At 36.4% G+C, this 19,543-nt stretch overlaps 1 protein-coding gene and 1 pseudogene across 9 annotated transcripts in view; both read right to left on the reverse strand.

Moving 5' to 3' along the window:
* Positions 1-984: 984 nt before the first annotated feature.
* On the reverse strand, positions 985-4,004 carry LOC141499943 (small ribosomal subunit protein uS12-like; annotated as a pseudogene).
* Positions 4,005-4,045: 41 nt separating this feature from the next.
* PTK2 (protein tyrosine kinase 2) overlaps positions 4,046-19,543 on the reverse strand; it is a 420,621-nt gene continuing 405,123 nt past the window's right edge. For 3 of the 9 annotated variants that reach the window (XM_074202737.1, XM_074202738.1, XM_074202740.1), the window contains exons 32-34: positions 17,621-17,776; positions 16,380-16,460; positions 11,404-14,109 (exon numbers count right to left, since the gene is read on the reverse strand). In XM_074202737.1, coding sequence (XP_074058838.1) covers positions 13,897-14,109; positions 16,380-16,460; positions 17,621-17,776 — 450 coding nt within the window. In that variant the 3' untranslated portion in view covers positions 11,404-13,896. Of the gene's footprint in view, positions 14,110-16,379; positions 16,461-17,620; positions 17,777-19,543 lie in introns of all 9 variants that reach the window. The other 6 variants (XM_074202741.1, XM_074202736.1, XM_074202743.1 and 3 more) reach the window with 5 other exon arrangements.

Genomic DNA, 19,543 nt, shown 5'->3' on the forward strand with positions numbered 1-19,543 from the left:
GTCTTATCCATGGGGAAATATGGTAAATACAATTCACTTGCATATTATGTCATCACCTCTCTAACATGGTTTTTCCCCCAAAATGAAGGACAAGCAACAACAATAATTTCTGGAAGCCAATTTAGTTTTAAGTTGATCTTGACTAGTTCCATCCTTTTTGAGAACTCATTTCCTCTCCTCTGGCCTTATTCAGAGTAACTTTGTAATGCTTCCTTAATGATCATTGTTACAATGACTAGATAGTAATATGGAACTCCAATCTTTGTTCTTATAAGAGCATCAAGATCTGGATTGTATTGAGACCTATTGTTTTGGATTTTGGTCCTTTTCCTGATAATCTTTTGGTCACCTCTTTTTTAAAAAATTATATAAATATTTTATTTGTTTTCCAATTATATACAACAATAGTTCCTACCTATCATTTTTTGGTAAGGTTTTGAATTTTACACATTTTCTACCACCTTCCCTTCCTTAGTCCTTCCCCTCCCCCTACAGAGGCAGTCTGATAATCTTTACATTGATTTTTTTGGTCACCTTTTAAAATGCCTATAATTTTTAAAAAGTCTGCTTTAAAGTGACCACAGAGCTGTAGTAATGCATGAGCCATCAAGATAGGAGCCTAGGCTCAGGGCTAACAATAACAAAAAGACAATTTACCACATTAAATCCTTTTAGTTCAAATACTTATGGAAAGTTGAAATCTAGAGAATTGATCAAGCCATTACTTGGATTAGGTATTGCTTAGTATTGAATTTAGTTTTCTTTTCAATTTAAATAAGCTAAGGAACCAGTGTTCAGCTTAACAGTTTTTTTTGGAATGTGTAGTTCAGGATATGGTATGTTACAGTGGCAACTGAGAAAAAATGAACCTGTCTTACAGGTATATACCCTTCTCTGATGTCCTTACCTGAAAATTCCTTCCTCCCCAAATTTTCCTGCAGTATTTTATTTAGATCTCTTCTTTCTCCCCCTCACATCCTCCACACCATATATCTTACTTATCATAGTTTCATAATTATGTACATGATGTATTTTTCCCATCCCCAAATGTAAGCCCCTTAAAGGAGGAACTGTGTCATAGTCTTAATACCCTACATGTTATTTTCCACATAGCATTGTAAAGAAGTTTGTGGTAATGAATTGATTCCCAAGTTTCCCTTAGTCTGGAGGAAATTTTGGAGGTTCTTCCACTATACGGTAGCTCTACAGTCGAAGGTAGAGCAATATTTCTGAGACAATGAATCATCTGTTGACAAGGAATATCTTAGGTATTAATCTTCTTTATGGTGAATAATGGAGGTATTTTAAAAACTATTGTCATTTTTATTTTCTCAGAGTCTGAGACTATTATGTTTTACCTTATTTTTTAAGGCCCTGTCAAATAGAGCCTGAAGCCTTATCTTTGGCAAGGGCCATTCCTAAAGAAGTTAAGGAACCCAGAGCATGTTCCTTTATTTTGTTCTGTAGTAGGTTTATCTCCCTACTGGACTATGAGTTCTTTGGAAGAGGGACCAAGACTTAGGTACACTTGGTGCCTAGCTTCTGCAATGTATCCTAAATATAATTTTGTTTATGAAAACTGTTGGAATTTGTGAGGAAAAGGAAGAGGCAATGAAAAGGAGTGTTTAAAAGGATAAAGTGGATCTAATTATATTTTCTAAGTATCAGAGCTAAGATCATGTCTGATCCTCCTAATTTTATAAAACCAGACTAGATGAATATTTTCTCAACTCCCACTCACATATTAGTCCTATTTATGGTATATCTATCTCCATTTCTTGATTCAAATTGCTCTCTCCATCATTATTTCTTGTCATCACTATAGCATCTGGCACTGTTCGACCCTTCATTCTTCTGTAAACTTCTACTCCTTCTTGGGTTTTCCTGACATTCTTCTGTCATAGCTCTTTCCCTAAATTTCATGATTCTTTCTTTTTTTTCTTTTTTTTACATGTAAGTTTTTTTACTATGACAGAGGCATCATACAATTTTTATGATCTTGGTCTTTCTTTCTTTCTTGCCTTTGTACAAGGCCAGAAAAGAAATATTTGCAACTTTTACAACCTTGAAGTGGACTCCAGGAATATCACCAACAGCATGACCTTTTCAACCAAATCCAGCAACTAAAACTTCATCATTTTCCTCAATAAAATTCAAGCTGCCATCATTGGGAACAAAGGCAGTGATTTTTTTTTTTTTTTTTTTTTGCCATTCTTAATCAACTGGACTCTCATACACTTCCTGATGGCAGAATTGGGCTGCTTGGCTTCTACACCAACTTTTTCCAAGACAATCCCTTTGGCATGAGATGCTCCTCCAAATGGGGTGGCCTTCAAGGCAGTGCCCAAATGTGCTTTCTTATATTGTTTGTCATGGCACATTTGGTCTCTCCTATGGCTGCAGAGCTTCCGAGCAGTACAAAGACCATGGCGGTTACCCATGCTGCCGCCGTCCAGGCTGAGAGAACAGAGAGAAGGAAGGCAGGAAGCTTCATGATTCTTTCTTAGTTTCCTTTGCAAGTTTATCATCCATGTCCCACTCATTCATTTACACTTGGGCATGCTCTAAGGTTCTGCCTCTCTCTTCTAGACATTCTCTTCATGATTGCATCAGTTCCCATAGATTTATCAACTCTATGAAGATGAATCCCATATCAGCATCTCCAAAAACCTGCTTGATGTCTTCATCTGAATATCCCAGAGTTTGTCACAACCCCACATAGTCAAAACAAAACTCATTACCTTTTACTCTAAACCCCTCATTGCAATTTCCCCATTTCTTTAGGTAACAGCATTTTTCTTTCAGACACCCAGGTTCACAATGCAGGAGTCAGCATTCTGCTTCTTCTCAAGCTCTTTATCCAATCAATTGACAAGTCTTATTGATTTTATCTCAGCATGTTTTGTATCTATTGCCTTTTCTCTACTTAAAACACAACCTCTAACCTGAAATTAGCCTCCTAATGAGTCTCTCTGCCTCCAAGGCAATTCCCTTTCCACTTCTTCTATGTGACTATCATATTGATATTCTTAAAAAAAAGTAGATCTGACCACATTATACTCTCACACTAGGAGTTTCGGTAGCTCTCCATTGCCCTTAGGAAAAAATACAAACTTCTGTATTGGGCACTTAAAAATCTTCACAGAGTGAACCTGTCTTCCTAGGCTGTTCCCACAATACTTTCTTATCCTCTCTACAATCTAGCCAAAGTAGGTCTATTTGCTGGCGACAATAGCATGACATTCCATATAAATTCTTCTGTTTGTCATTTAAAACTTGTTAAAACCTAGCCCCTTCTGACTTTTCTAGAGTATTTTCACATCACTCTCCACACATAGCCAATTCCTTTTTCTGATAGGATGCTCAATTTTCTCTATATCTTCATATTGACATATCCAGAATGCATATTCTCCTTATCTTCATCTCTTGGAATCCCTAGTGTCTTTCTAGATTCGGTTGATACATACCTTCCTGAATATGACCTTACCTGATTTCTCCCAGCTACTAATACCTTCCCTCTCAGAACTACTTTGTATTCATTTTGTGTATATCCTGTATATACATACACACACATGTGCATATATACATATGTATGTATATATTTCTCTATTATCACATGAGCTCTTAGAGTTAATTAATTGGTGAATGATTAAATAAATTACAGTTTGTGAATGTAATGGAATATTATTGAACTGTAAGAAATAAAAATGAAAGGGAAATCTGGGAAGATTTGTATGAATTGATGCAGAGTGAAGTGAGTAAAATTAGGAGAAATGATTTTTTATGAAAACAAAAACATTGGAAAGAAAACCCAAGAATTAAGAACTCCATTCAATCCAGGGACCAACTGTAGCTTTTAGAGGAATGATGATGAAGCATACTATACATCTCCTGAAAAAGAAGCGATGGATTTCAACTTGTAGAATGCAGCATTTATTTATGTTCATTTTAATTGACCATGTGAATTTATTTCAAGGGTTAAAATATAAATGATTGTTAATTGAATAAAAACCAGAAAAGAATGCAAACTCCTTGAAGATTGGAATTTTTTATTTTTGTCTTTGTATCTCTAGCACCAATTAGTATGGTAGAGATTGAGGTAGCAAGAGAATTCAGAAAAAGAAGGAAAGAAAAATCAGGAGAGAAGGAAAAGGAGAACAACTTTTTTGTTTGTTTTTATCATTTATCTCCAGGGTTTAGTAGAGTGTTTATTAGATGCTCATCAAAATTTGTTGAAATTAATTGAAGAGACACACTGAAAAATTAGGGGAGAGGGGCAGCTAGGTGGGTCCTGGAGTCAGGAGGATCTGAGTCCAAATCTGGCCTCAGATACTTAATAATTACCTAGCTGTTTGACCTTGGGCAAGTCACAATCCCATTGCCTTACCAAAAAAAGCCCAAAATAATTAAAAAATAGAGAAGGGAAATCATAGAAACTATGAAGGGCAAATATAAATGGAGAGCTCCCTAGAGCCAAAAGTAATCAAAGCAGTTTCTTCCCCTCTAGAAGTCCTTCATATTATCTATCACCTTACATAATCCCTTTACAAATAAAAGTTCACTCTTCACAAATCAATGCTTCTTTATCCTTCTAACTTTATAACTGAGCCCAACCCAACTCTTACAACAAACTCCAACATAAATTTCACTTTTTTGAAGATTGTTTCCAGTAGAATGTTCAATTAGAACCTCAAGCTAAACCTGTCAAAAATCAAGCTCATTATTTTTTGCCAAATTCAATTTTTTAAAAAGTTATAATGGGAGTGAAAAGGATGATCAAGCAAAGGAAATGACCTTTCCTTGGGGATGCATGGGATATATATCTGAGATAACTGTCAACAGCACTTATCAAGTGCCTGTCACATAGTAAACAATAAATGTTGATTGATAACAAAAAGTTTTTTGTAAAATCCTTATCGTGTCTATCTGCAAAGGAGAATAACCTCTAAATTGGAAATTACAGAACAAAAATGAAAAAAGAGGGAGTTGATGAGACAGTTAGAGAGTACCCATATGTCCTTTATGAGTTCAAGACACTTTACCCAAATGAAATATATTCTAATGTCCTGAACAAACTGGCCAATATGATTGCTTAACGACTGTCATGATCTGTGAAAGATAATGAAAAATGGTAGAGGAGTCATGAGGATGAAGAAAGGGAAATGTTTTCCTAATTTTCCTCCAAAAAAGGGAAGGAATATCTATAAAGTATAGATCAAAGATTCTGAGAATAGTTAGCTAAAGAGATAGTTGATAACAAAGAGATAAAGGAAGTGGTGATTCCAAAAAAATTTCATCAAGAGCTAGTCACGCCAGATTAACTTAATTTCCTTTCTGATACTATTATTAAATCAGCAGATGAGGAGAATGCTGTGGCTATCATTTACCTAGATTTTAGCAAATATTTTTGATAAAGTTTCCCATAATATTCTCTTGGAGAATAAATCAGATGGGTTCAGAATTGGTAAATCAGAGTCAAAGGATTGTTAATGTTAAATTGTCATTGGTTCAATGTCAATACCATTATGTCCAATGGAGTACTCTAGAGGTCTGTGCTTGGCCCTGAAGTATTTAACATGTTCATCATTTACTTAGATAAAGGTCTTCATGGTATACTCATCAAATCTTCAGATGATCTGAAGTAGAAAGGTGGGATAACATAGTGGAATAGAATCAGGATCCAAAAGGATTTTGACAAGTTAGAGCATTGGGCTGAATCTGAAATGATGAAATTCAACAGAGATAAATGTCAGAACTGTCCAATTAAACAAACTTTTATTAAGTACTTATTATATGTGCTAAGTGCTATTATATCTGCCTTCTGGGAGTTTACATTCAAATGGTAGAGACAATATATAATACATTGCAATGTATGAACAAGATAAATACAAGAAGCCTCCCCTAGTTCCCACCCCAAGACCTAGCTGCTAGTGCTTTTCCCTCTAAGTCCTACCTTCAATCGATTCTTTATTTATTTTGGTTTGAGTCAAAACTTAAGGAAGACTGGGACTGAACAAGACAGAGGTTAAGAGAGAAAGAGCACTCCAGGTATGGGGGGGACAGTCAGGATAGAGGGGCAGAGAGGAGGGATCTAGTATTGTGAAAAGTAAGATCAGTATGTCTGTAGGGTAGAGGGTGTGGGAAGGAGGTTAGTATTGAATGGGGAGCATTCATAACAAAGGTCACTAGGAAAATTAGTTATATGGAGAGTGGATTAGGGGGACTCAAGGTAGGGAGGCAGCTGAGGTGAGAGCTGAGAAAGAACCTGAATTGTGAGAGGACAGAAGGAAACATTTGGCAACTGATTGGATGAGTGAGGAAGAGAGCGGAGTCAAAGATGGCATTGAACCTGGCTGACTGGTCGTGCCCCGGACAGTTAAGAGGGATGTTCTGAAGAGTGGAGGGTTTTATTGGAAAGAATGATTGCTATTTTAACATGTTGAGCTTCCCAGTTCCAAGTACCCAACAGGCAGCTGGTGGTGATGGACTGGATCTCAGAACAGAGATTAGTTGTGGATAAATGAATCTGGGAATGATCTGCATAAAGACAGTGATCGTGCTGCTTCAAATCCTTTAGTGTGTGGTCAGATTGGGAAGCACAGGGTGGGAGCTTTCACAGAAGTAGGTAGGTGAATGGTTATTGGCCCATGAGGAGAGGTCTAGCCAGCCAAGTGCTGGCAGATTCTGTTGCTACTGCATCTTGCTCACTCCCTCCCCTTCTCCTGGAAGCTGATTGGTCTCTATTGTGTCGCACTCCATTAGCTAAATTAATTGAGAGCTCCTGCAGTCTCTTTGAGCCCTGCCTTTCAGGATTTTTCGCTTGCAAGCTGGTGCCAGGCAACAGTGAGTTCCTGTGTATCTGTGTGAAGGAAAGATTCCAAGGCTGTGGATAATCCAAAAAACATTTCTCTTTGGTTTTCCATATTTACATTGGAAGGAATTTTTGGAATCTCTGTATAGGAAGGGATCTAGACCAATTTCTACTTCAGGAGGAATATCCTCCAAAGGATTCTCCACAGGGGAATGTAGATTTATTAAGTTACCTACTATGTATCTGCTCCTGTAGCAGACACTAGGAGAGGATCCAAAGAATGAAACATTATATTTAGCCCTTGCCTCTGAGTCATTGTTTGGCTAAGGAGAGATCTTACTAACCTTTTAAAGACTTTACTTCATCAGTTTACATATATGCTTGTATTCCTCTCTAATTGCATGGACAGAATTAGAACTGTAGACTATTAGGCTGGGAGGTATTTCAGAGGTCATCCACCCCCAGCTCCAAGAGATTGACCAAATAAGGTCTAAAAAATGAGGTCTTTCTCTAGCCTATCAGATTACATAAATTCCCTAAGCAAGGGTATTCTTTCTGTATGCATGTTTGTTTGTTTTTTAGGTTTTTGCAAGGCAAATGGGGTTAAGTGGCTTGCCCAAGGCCACACAGCTAGGTAATTATTAAGTGTCTGAGACCGGATTTGAACCCAGGTCCTCCTGACTCCAAGGCCGGTGCTTTATCCACTGTGCCACCTAGCCACCCCTGTACGCATGTTTGTATGTCCATTTTGTATGAATATACATATTACACACACACACAAGCAGCTAGTTAGATGTTAACAGTGGATGGTGTACTGGTCATGGAATCAGGAAAACCTGAGTTGAAATCCCACCTCAGATTACTATCATATATCTGACCTTAGGCAAATCACTTAACTTCTAAAAATGAGGCTATTGATAGTACCTCCTTCCTAGGGTTGTTGTGAGGATCAAAGGAGGTCTTTGTAAAACACTTGGCAAACTTTAAAGTGTGATATAAATGCTTGTTTTTCAATCGTTTCAGTCATTTCTGACCCTACTTTGGGTTTTCTTGGCAAAGATACCAGAGTGGTTTGCTATTTCCTTCTCTACCTCAATTTACAGATGACAAAATGGAGGCAAACAGGGTTAAGTGACTTGCCCAGGGTCACAATTTTTGAGCTCATAAAGATAAGTTTTCCTGACTCCAACATTGAGCTACCTATTATTACTACACAAACATGTCTTTGAAATCAAACACAAAAAATGAATAATGACTTGGAGTAATGGATAGAGTTAGCCCTGGAAACAAGTCAACTGAGGTGCAAGTACTGCTAATTGAAACTTACTGGTGGTGTCACCCTATGCATCACCAAACTTCTCAGGGTTCTAGGAAACTCTCTGCCATTAGATATTGATGAGAAGATTCTAAGTTTGCATCCATAAATGGAATTTACTCATGCAAAGGATTTACCTAGACCCCTGAAGTCACAGTCCAAACCATTTCCCTTAGACTTACATAATGATACACATCACGCTATATTGGAGGTATTCAGAAATATTCCTATCAGTACAAGGGCTGCTATAGAAAAAAGAGGGATTACACTTATTTTACTTGACCCCAAAAACCAGAACTAGGGACACACTGAAAAAATAATTACAAGGATGCAGATTTTGGCTTTAAACAAGAACAGCTGGCCCCAAATAGAAGGGGCTGCCTTTTGAAGTTGTGAGTTTCCTATTACTAGAGGTATTTGTCAAGGATGCTGGTAAGTAAATTTCATTTTCATGCCCAAGTTGGAATAAATGACCACTGAAGCTCCTTTCAAGTCTGAGATATTATGATGTATCAAAGTAGGTATTCCTTTGCAATACGTAAGACATACTCTCTTTAAGACAATAAGCCGTAGTAGAATTTTGGACAGAAAAACAAGAGACCTGGCTGAGTTCTTGTTCTGCCTTTACTCAGGCATCTTGGCTCTGCCCCAGTACCTGTTTCTTCAGAGAGGGTCCTTAAGGTCCTTTTCAATTCTGTAGCTCTGATATTCTTGACAGAAGGCTATTTAATTTCTGAACAAATCCAGCAATCAGGGAATTAGTCCTTTTTTTTTTTGAAATGCAATCTACTTCTATCAGTTGTATTGTTTAACAATGAGAGCTCCTTCTTATATTGAACAGACATTTGCCAAATTCATTGCTTCTTTGAAATCAACTCCTTCTTTTACTAATATTAGTATAGTAGTATATCTGACTAAATCTTCCCCTTCCCAAATTTCCCTTTTAGTTTTCTCTCCTATAAGTTAAACATCAATTCTTTCAATCATTTCTTATGATATGATTTCTGGACTCCTTGCCATTTTAGCCACCTTCATTTTATATGTATATATTTTCCAAAAATGTGGCACCCAAGATTGGACAAAATACTTTATGTGTAGTCTGAACTACAGTCTACAAGCTATATATATACAAGCTGTAGTATACTGTTAGTCTTATAGACTGCAATCAATTAAAATCTCTGGAAGCTTTTTACTTGAAATGGCTGTCATCTTTTTGCTTGTGTAGTTGATTTTTTAAAAAAGCTTAAATATGTCTTTAACCCCATAATAATACTTAATTTTGTCTTTTTGATTTAGGTATATAAAAACCAGTCTTTCAAAATATCTTTGAATCCTATTAGCTCTTCCTTTCAGATCTATCATCTAAAAATTGATAGGCATATCTTTTTGTTTTCCCCATTCTTCAGGAGATTAACTTCTAGGTTCACATGGACTCCTTTGTCATTACTTTTTGGATATGGTTGTTTAGCTAGCTAGGATGTTCTGTAAATATATTATCAATTTGATCATGATAGAATTATGGAAATGTAGAGGTGAAAAATGACATAAGAATTCATTTAGTAGGGGCCAGCTATCTGATGCAATGGATAGAGCATCAGTCCTGGAGTCAGTAGTATCTGAGATCAAATCTGGCCTTACACATTTAATTGCTTAAGGGTGTGACCCTGGGTAAATCACTTTAACCCCATTGCCTTGCAAAAAAAATAAATAAAAAAAACCAAAACATCCAAAAAATTCATTTAGTCCAGTCACCTGAATGAATACACTGAGTGATGGAGAATTTACTACCTATATGAGGCATTTAGTTCCATTTTTGGTCAATAAAATGATAAAGAATTTTTTAATGTTTTTAATATGCTTTTCTTTAATTTCCCACCCAGGGGGCAGCTGGGTGGTACAGTGGATAGAGTGCTGGCCCTGGAGTCAAGAGGACTTGAGTTCAAGTCCGGCTTCCAACACTTAACAATTATCTAGCTGTGTGACCTTGGGTAAATCACTTAATGCCATTGCCTTAAATAAATTAAAAAAAATTTTCATCCATTGATCCTAGTCTAAGATACTTCAGCTAAGAATGATTTTAATTAATTCCTCTCCTGGATGACAGCCTTTGCAATAATGAACAGAATTGCCTCAAGTTTTCTCCATGTTGGACATTCCTACTTTTCATCACCATTTTTGATATATGGTCAGAATAAGGGAATTATTGCACTAAGATAAGTTATGCTTCTTATTTGAGCTTCACAACAATATTATGAGGTACACAGTGCTAACAGGATCTTTGTTTACAAAAGAGGTAACATACTCATAGAGGTGGAGTGATTTGCTTGGTATCACTAGTAGAAATGCCCAAGTCAGAATAGTTGAAGTCAGTGAATGACCTCACATTCACTGCTTATTACAATTATATTCCCTACTACATTTTCTAAGGTATTTGGGGGTAAGGCCTATTGTATAGCATTCGAAGGTATACACAGTAATTGCATAATTATTTTCATTGTGTCCTTTCTACCATATCATTCTATGATTGAGTTGAGAAATTAAATAATCGATCTGGGACCTCCAAAATGATCAAAAACCACAAATGAACTTGGATGGCATAATGTTCTCATTTGACTTTTCCTGATTTTATTCTTCAGCTTTTTCTTCAGAAGCAACATCACTATTCCATTCCTCAAATGTGGTTCATACATCTGAAATATGCTGGTTCTTTTCTTTCTTGAATTTACAGAAGGTCTTTATGTTTATTTGCAGTTTCATCAAAGGGAAGTCAGGATGTCCCTGGAAAAATGCCAAATTATGATGTACATTCACCAGTTTCAAACACTTTATTACTTTCTGAAAATAAACACTGGGTAAATTAAATTCCAACTTGGATTTCTATAATCACAGCTTGCTGCTCCAAACTGTAAATCCCTCTAGATATGTTTATATACTTGTTAGTTCCCTCAACCCCAAAGTTTCACACTCAGTAAAGTAAGGCCCATCCCTTCTTGTAAGGAGAATGAAGACAAGGAGAGAAGGGAATAGAAAATGTTGTCCAATATGTTAGTCTTGAGAATGGTAGTATGGCTCTAATTTCAAATCAAATGTGCATAGTTGTATAAATTACTGAATAATGGGCATTGATTTGGACCATTTGAATTGTGCCAAAAAACTATCCAAGGGACTTAAAAACCTGAATAAAGTAGGAACTCATATAAAGGAAACTGACGATTTCACAAAGTAAAAGACAGCATATTCTGAAAACTCCCCCCCCCCCCTTGTTTAGTCTGAAATGAATCCAACTTTCTCTTTTTAAGGAATTTTTACTGACTGGTCATTAACAATGGATTCATGGAAGAAAGTTTTAAGGGAAAGTCTAAAAAATGAATTGTCTTAGGTAGTACAGATATAAAGAGATAATTTCCAAGATGAGCACAGAAAAGCCAATCTCCTGTGGTATTTAATGTTTTCATAGTACAGTGTATTCTTAAGAAGTTTTAGTTCAAAAAAACCTCACTAGAGAAGGGAAAAGTTTCTGAGAATCAAACTTCAGAGTACCATTAGTCAAGACATGAAGAGGGCAGAGAAAAGATGTCTTAGGACATTACTTCCTAGGATGAAAGCTGTTAGTATAACATCTAACACTGAGGGTTATAAGAAGGAATTGGAAGAAATATGGAAGCAAAGGGCAAGAAACCTGAATTTCATGATAAAAAAAATCTCTAAAGGAACTTTTAGGCACAGTGCCATGGAAGGAGTTTTAAACAGGGGGAGAACATAGAAAACTGGTCCTTGATCCTTATGAAAAGAGTTAAAATTAAGGAGACTGATGAAGGTGCAGGGGCAAGGGTTAGCAACAGAGCCAAACATGAAATTTTTAAATGAGGCAACAAAATATAACTGTCTGAAGATAAATAAGAGTCTTCAGGGGCCAGGAATCCTTATCTTAATGACTGAATGGAAAAGTTAGAAATGTAGAGCACATTTTATGTTGTTGATGTTGTTTTAAAAGAGAAGTAGTCAACTATAAACAGTCCCTTTTAAGTGGGAATGGTTAAATGACTTGGGCCACTGGGGAGGATTCAACCATGTTTTTCCTATCTGGGACTACCTGATCTGGAAGAAGGCCTTTCTTTTCTTTTAGGAAGAATTCTTTTCATTAGCAGTTCTCTATTCTGTGGTCATACTATTTATGTTTTTTCCAGCTGAGGCAGTGTTCCTAATTCTAGAATCATAGGAATTAAATGGAAATCATCTAGTCTAAAATCTCTTACATTTTATAGAGGGGGGGGAGGCCCATAGAAGGGAAGTTAAGTGACTTGGTCAAGATCACCTGCCTAGTAAATTGCAGAACAAGGATTTGAACTTGGTCTTCTTATTCTAAGTTGAAGTCTTTCTTCAATATGCCAATCTATTCTGACCTGACTCAGTTCAAACTAAATTCCCATAGAAGTATTTTGGCTAGAGCTTTATTTACCTATTTTTAATCAAACTTTTTCAATATTGACTGGAGAACTATTTCTGAAACACGACATAGTAAACAAAAAAGATCTGAAGCAATTATATTTTCCAAGGTTGCTTGATTAAATCCTTCTCTTTAGAGGCAAGATCCTTAAGAATCCCAGGAGAAAATGTTACTAGAACCTTCTTAAAAAGGAAGAAGATATATCTGCACTAAGGAGCAGAAACAAAAGAAAAAGAAATTACACCGTGGACTTCACTGGTAACACCTTTTTAATAGGTCAAAGTAACTGTACAATTCATTATATTCTTCCTGAGAATAATTTATTTCCCCCAACAAACTAAAGGGAGTGTATTTTTTCATCATTATTTAACAGAAAGGATGGCATAATTCGAAAACAAAAGAAAACATGACCACTCTATGGGAGGCTTTCCCCAGAAGGAGAACACCCCATGATGGGTTAGTTAACTACAGTGACTTTTAAAATATCCCACATGGCTTTAATCTTTCTTTATAAATTATATAAAAATGGGGAACAGGGATGTTTACAGAACCTCTTTTCCAAATGCACTTTAAGTGTGCTCTGGTACAAAGCAGCATTTCTGCTTTCATGGAAAATAACATTGCTACAAAAAACTGGCACATTATTCTGGTGAAAAGAGAGAAGAGTTTTTTCAGTTGTGTTCTATAGCTACTTTCCAACCAAACGCTTCACACATCCACATGAAAGGAAAAGGAAGGAAAGATGGAAAGAACTTTAGTTTGTTCTGAAATGACTGAAGTCTTCAAAATATAGCTTTGATTTTTTTTCTCTGTAAATTGGGATTAGCATATTGCAACTTAAAAGTATTTCAATTTTAAAAAATTCCAGTCTGGATAATATCTGTACTATAGGCAGAAGAATTCTCAGCCCTTTGGGTGTCCCAGAATTCTCCACTTGACCATACATTTTTCCCCCCAAATCTTCAGCTTGCACAGTTCAAGCTTTATCCCTTGACCCCAATGGGCACACACACATCCTTTAGAATGGTATGAGAAATGAAACTGTTCTTCATGAGTCTTACGAGCTTCTTGTGCACAAACTTCATTCTCAAAATGTCTTATTTTGGATCCCAGACCATTTGAACATCATGATTAAAAAAAAACAAACAAAAATAAAAACTTAGAAAAAGAAATCTGTGGTTAAACTTGAAATGAGCAACAGTTTTCTACCAGCTGGAGTGGGAGTTGGTGGCAAGCCCAGGAATATGCAGGATCCATATTCACTGCTGGTGGAAGTGAGGCTGAGTAAGACTGAGAACTCTTCAACAACTTCCCTGGACAAGCTCAGTGTGGCCTGGCCTGCCCCAGCATTTTCAATCGTGCTTGATCAATGACATCCAGTAAGTTCTTGGCATCCACAGCCAGGGCATGAGCAGCAGTTAGCATCTGCTTTTTGTATTCCTGCTGGAGGCTGGTCATGACGTACTGTTGTGCCAGTTTCATTTTGTTGATCAGTTCACCCAAGTCCGAATTCAACAGCTTTTGGGCCATCTCAATCTGGGAGAACAAGAAAGTCTGGTCAGAATGGTAGAGATGTCAAACTGCAGTTATTTAATGATTTTTTCCTTTGTATACTGGCTACAATGAACAGGAGCCCAGGGAGCTCATATGGGAAAGGAACACGTTGTGCCTTCTTACCAATAATCTCCACTTCAGTAGAACCATTTGGGTGATGGATGAGTAATTCACAGGATTCTCTTCTCCTAGTGTGAAAGCCCTGTGATTTTTCTTTCTTGTCCATTTCAAAAAATGTCTGATTCTCCCCCACCCCCACTTGAAGTATTTATAAAGTAGATTAAAAGTCCAGGCAAGTCTCTTGACTGTTAAACCAGATAGAAACTTTCTGCAAGAAGGAATTATGGAGAGGGTAGGAGAATGGTTTGGCCTTGTTCTCCTTTCCATCTCCCCTCTCCTCATTCCAGTCAGAGGAGGACCTTGAGAAATCTGGAGAACATCAGTGTTCTAATAGTGTTCCCAGGACAGTAAATCATGAGACGAGGAGAGACAAAATTTAAAAGGAGCCCAGCAAAAGAAGTTACACCATACCTAAAGGGAATACCTTGAGGATCATAGCCAGAATTTGAACCTAACTCTCCTGATTCCACATTCAATGCTCCTTAATATTAAACTGATCTCTCTCTCAGGTGGGTACAGTTATCCTTATTATAACAAATATTCTAATAGCTATTACTTTTTGGCTGACTAATTGATATTTGTTGTTAATTATGAAGCATACCAGTAGGGGCTCATAAGCTTTAACAGCACTAGAAAAACTGCCTGATAACAGACCCTTTCAAACTGACTAGAGACAAAAGATGAAAAATGAAAATGCAAAAAGCCTATCTTTTTCTAAAAGGGCAGGCTACTTTGTATGGGAGAGCATGAAGGCTTGCTCTGCTTCCTCTCAGGCCTGAATGGCTTGGTATAAGGATCCCATTCCCACACACTCCATCTTAAACATTGCTCAAATTTTCTTTAGAGGTAACATTAATTATGATTCCCATGGCCCTGAACTAGAAACAAAAGTTCTTATCTTCTATACATGGGACATTTAGGGTTTCAAATTGATTACCAAGTATCTTTTGTGCACAATGACAGCTTTAGAGGATGTTTTGTGAACAGAAGTAGGAAAGACACAGAAGTTAAATTGGCTAAGAAGGATAACTGTACCCACCTGAGAGAGAGAGAGAGAGAGAGAGAGAGAGAGAGAGAGAGATATCAATTTAATATTAAGGAGCACTGGATGTGGAATCAGGAGAGTTAGGTCCAAATTCTGTCTCTAATATTCACTAGTTGAGTGACTATAATTTTCTCATTCATAAAATGAGGTTAAATGGAGTTTTGTGAGCAAGAAACAGATAAGAGCTATTTATCAGTGTCAGTTATACTATTTGGAGTGAGATAATGAAGCGAGGTGGGAAGGGAAGAAAAGTAATAATAAAAAAAACCCAATTCTGGGATTCTGCTATTCTATAAACTTAATTCAACAGACTTCATTAGGGACTAGAATGTGCAAGGCCTCAAAGCTTCCTAGAAACTTAGCCAAGGCTGTATTCACATTCTCAAGAGCGTTTGGTTACTTAGTAGTTGGGGACAATATTCTTTTTCTACCCCTACTGATGTGTTGCTGCTCCTAGAGACTCAAGTGGTTTGGCATCATGGGAATATACCTTGCTTGCTCTGTAGAAACTGAAAGATCTAGACTCAGTCCAGATATGGAGGGGAAGGTTGCAAATAGGAAACTGGAAGAAAATACTCTGCATTGTAATGCTTTTGTTGTGATTTTTTGAGACTTATTTTTATCAAGGTAAAAGATAGAGACTCCTCTCCCATTTTCTTCCTAATCGTCTCATGTTACATATTCACTCTTATTCTGAGAATGTTAGTATCTTATTATGCTTAAGTGACTAACAGAAAATCAGAATTAGGCAATATAAATAAAAGAGCAACTCCTTTGCATGGCACTTAGAGATTTGCAAAGTGCATTAACTAGACTATTTCTTTGATTTTTCATAACTGTCAGTGCTACAGCTAATGTCATTCTTATTTTACAGATGAGAATGATGAGGAACAGAAGGGTCTGAGCAAGATCTGAATTCAGAAGCTTCTCATATCAAATCTAGAACTCCATCTGCTGTGCATTTCATCTCTCTGCAAAGCCCCTCTCTATTGGGAATGCAAATTTGGGATCAGTCATACTCCATGAAGCCAGGTTCTTGAATGACCAGCACCTTAGGAGAAGGTACATGTCAAAGACTTTGCCTTACCTCTCTGTGAGTGCTGGCGGGGAGCATAGGAATGGTCTCATCCACTGTTGCTAGCAATGTTCGTAGGGCCAAGCCAACTTCCTAATAGACAACAATCAGAGCAAGCACTGAAACAGGAGTATTCAACAGGAACATACCAATAACACAATGGTCTGTTTTTGTTTTAGTCAACTGTATTTTATTCTATTTGAGGAATTTCTTCCTCCTTACCACCATCTAGTAAGAAATAAGAGATAAAGGTTAGAGATCAATGTCTTTATTTTACAGATAAGAAAACTGAAACTCAGAGAGACTGAATCAGTAACTCTAGTCCCTTTACTCATTTATGATATAGGTACCATTGGAAGCCAACCAAATCTTCTGACCCTACATCTTGGGCTTTTAATTCAAGCTGACAATGCTGTCTATCCACTCACTCTAAGTAGTGCTAATACCATCTAACAAACAACTCAAAACACCATTAATCCAAAGAGCTTAAAGCATTTTCATACCCATTTAAAAAATAGTCCATTTTAAAGTTAGAGGCCTCCAAATGAAGAATATATATATATATATATATATATATATATATATATATATATATATATATATATATATATATTAGCTAACTCATAATCTTGGATATTAAATATTTTAAATGTGGAACTCATACATTCTCAAATGGATGAATGCTGAAAAACTACCATTGCAATTAACTAGAAAAATAACAATTTCAAATAAAAATATTTTTTAAATTGCGTTTTAACTTTAATAAAATAATATTTTATTTTGCTTATTCTCTTTCTCTTTTTCTTCTATGACATTTTAATTTTCATTTTTTCTCATGACCTCACAACAAACTTATTCAAGGCTATAGACAAGTATTATTATTCTCATTTGACAGAATGACTTGAAGGTCAACAACACAGGACACTGAGCTAGAGACCCAAGTTCACTAAGTCTTCCAACTTGAGTTTCTTTAAAATGTTTTTGTTAGGCTAAAGACAAAAACTCCTGTCTGATAGATGGATAAGTCCTGTAGAAATGTGGAAAAGATACCATGACAAACAATGCTGAAAAGCTGTGCCTCCCATGCCCCTCTCCATTTTTTACTCAATTTACTCTGTTGGTATAAAAGCAGAACTAACAAAGCATCAACGTCAGTCTTTTCTAGGAAAAAAATCTATTGCCAAAGTGTTTTTGCTGATTATTATGTATAGAAGATGCATAGATATGTAAACAAACCATGTCATTTTTCTTACCTTTACCATAGGAACATATTCCTCTGGGGGTGCAGGCTGTATCTTGCTGGACATTTCTATGACAGCTTTCACCAGACCAGTTACATTCTCATAGACCTTGTCATTGGAGCGATCTAGATTGGCAGTAGGAGGGGGGCTGATTTCTTGGGGCTGCAGCTGAGGAAGGAAGGTGGTTATTTCTCATTTCTCCAGCAGAGGGGGGTCACATCACTTTAATTAAATCAAGATAGGCTTTCAACAGAGCTCAAAGCAGGTAAAAAACGTGAGCAAGTTTTATTTATTGCAATGGACGTTTGGTTTGAAGAGGACACTGAACGCAACTGATCTAAACCATAAACAATGGAGTTCATATTTTCTGACTTTGAGCTCAGTTAATGAAAGAAATGTCAATCACATAAGTTATTAAAAACTCAAGGGTCATTCAGAGAGTGATCTCTTAAGATCCATTTGAAAAGAATTGGCACACTTTAATCCTCTGAAAAAAGACACCAGATTACAGATATTATGCTTAAGTGACTAACAGAAAATCAGAATTAGGCAATATAAATAAAAGAGCAACTCCTTTGCATGGCACTTAGAGATTTGCAAAGTGCATTAACTAGACTATTTCTTTGATTTTTCATAACTGTCAGTGCTACAGCTAATGTCATTCTTATTTTACAGATGAGAATGATGAGGAACAGAAGGAGGGTAACATTGCTACAAAGGGTCTGAGCAAGATCTGAATTCAGAAGCTTCTCATATCAAATCTAGAAATCTATTAAGTCCTGAATAAGACATAGCACACTTTCTACTCCTAGATTCTTTCTTGGTGAATCTCTGCTTTTTTTCACAGAGGGCTCCTCTCTGTATAAGAGGCAGTTAAATGTAAAGAATATGACATGGGGGGGGGGCAAGGAAGAGATAAATGGTGAATTAATTACATGAACTTCCCTTATACATTAAAGGATGATATGCAGAGGTGTTCTTTAAATAGATGATTATTTATTTTATAGAATGACAGAATATTAGTGCTACAAGCAAAAAACACCTAGTTTAATCTCCTAATTTTATAGATAAGGAAACAAGTCCAAAGAATGAAATTGATATATTCAAGATCAAATATAGCCAGCATCTGAACTCAGGTTTCTTGACTTAAGATTAGACTTTGTCTCTAGACAGCTTTGAAATTATCATAACTTATCAAAAATAAAAAAAACCCCACTAGAAATGACTAGTAGAAAACAACATAGAGATTTTGGAGTTAGAACACCTAGGTAAGAATCTCAGCTCTGCTAGTTTCTAGTGTGTGGTTCTGGACCAAACCCTTCTCTCTCTGGGCTCAGCTTATTCATTCATAAAATGGGGGAAGGAGAGCATTAGCCAAACATAAGAGTAGGTAGAAATTTTAAGGGTCATCTTGTCTAATCCTATGACTTTACAAATAAGGAAACTGAGGCCCCAAGAGGTGAAGGATTTCTCCAGGGAATAGAACAGTAGAGGTGGGATTCAAACTCAGGTTTCTTCATTCTTGATTCCTGATCTAGTACTTTCTCCATAAAATAATGCAAGGTGTCTTCAATCTTGTAATGTAAAGTTAACAAAATGAATGCATGACCCCTTGTGTAAATTTCTAAAAGTAATTGATTCCAATTGATAACATTTTTAATCAACCACAAACAGCATAATATGTGATTAAATGCCATCACCCAAGAATTACTTGTAAGTCTATTCATGAAACTGCTTCCAATTGGAACACTAAGAAAATGTCTTTGATTATTTGGACAAGTTATGCCAGCAGAGTATTAATCTTGCTCTTGGGTGGTAGACAGTGTTGCTATGAAATACAAAAGGAGAAGAGGAGTTCATTTGTTGCAAAAATGTCCATTTCATTTTTGGGAAAATACAAACATTGGTTTTTGTCTGCGCTATAAGTAAAAGGCT

Source organism: Macrotis lagotis, chromosome X (genome assembly GCF_037893015.1).
Source record: "Macrotis lagotis isolate mMagLag1 chromosome X, bilby.v1.9.chrom.fasta, whole genome shotgun sequence".
NCBI lineage: Eukaryota > Metazoa > Chordata > Mammalia > Peramelemorphia > Peramelidae > Macrotis > Macrotis lagotis.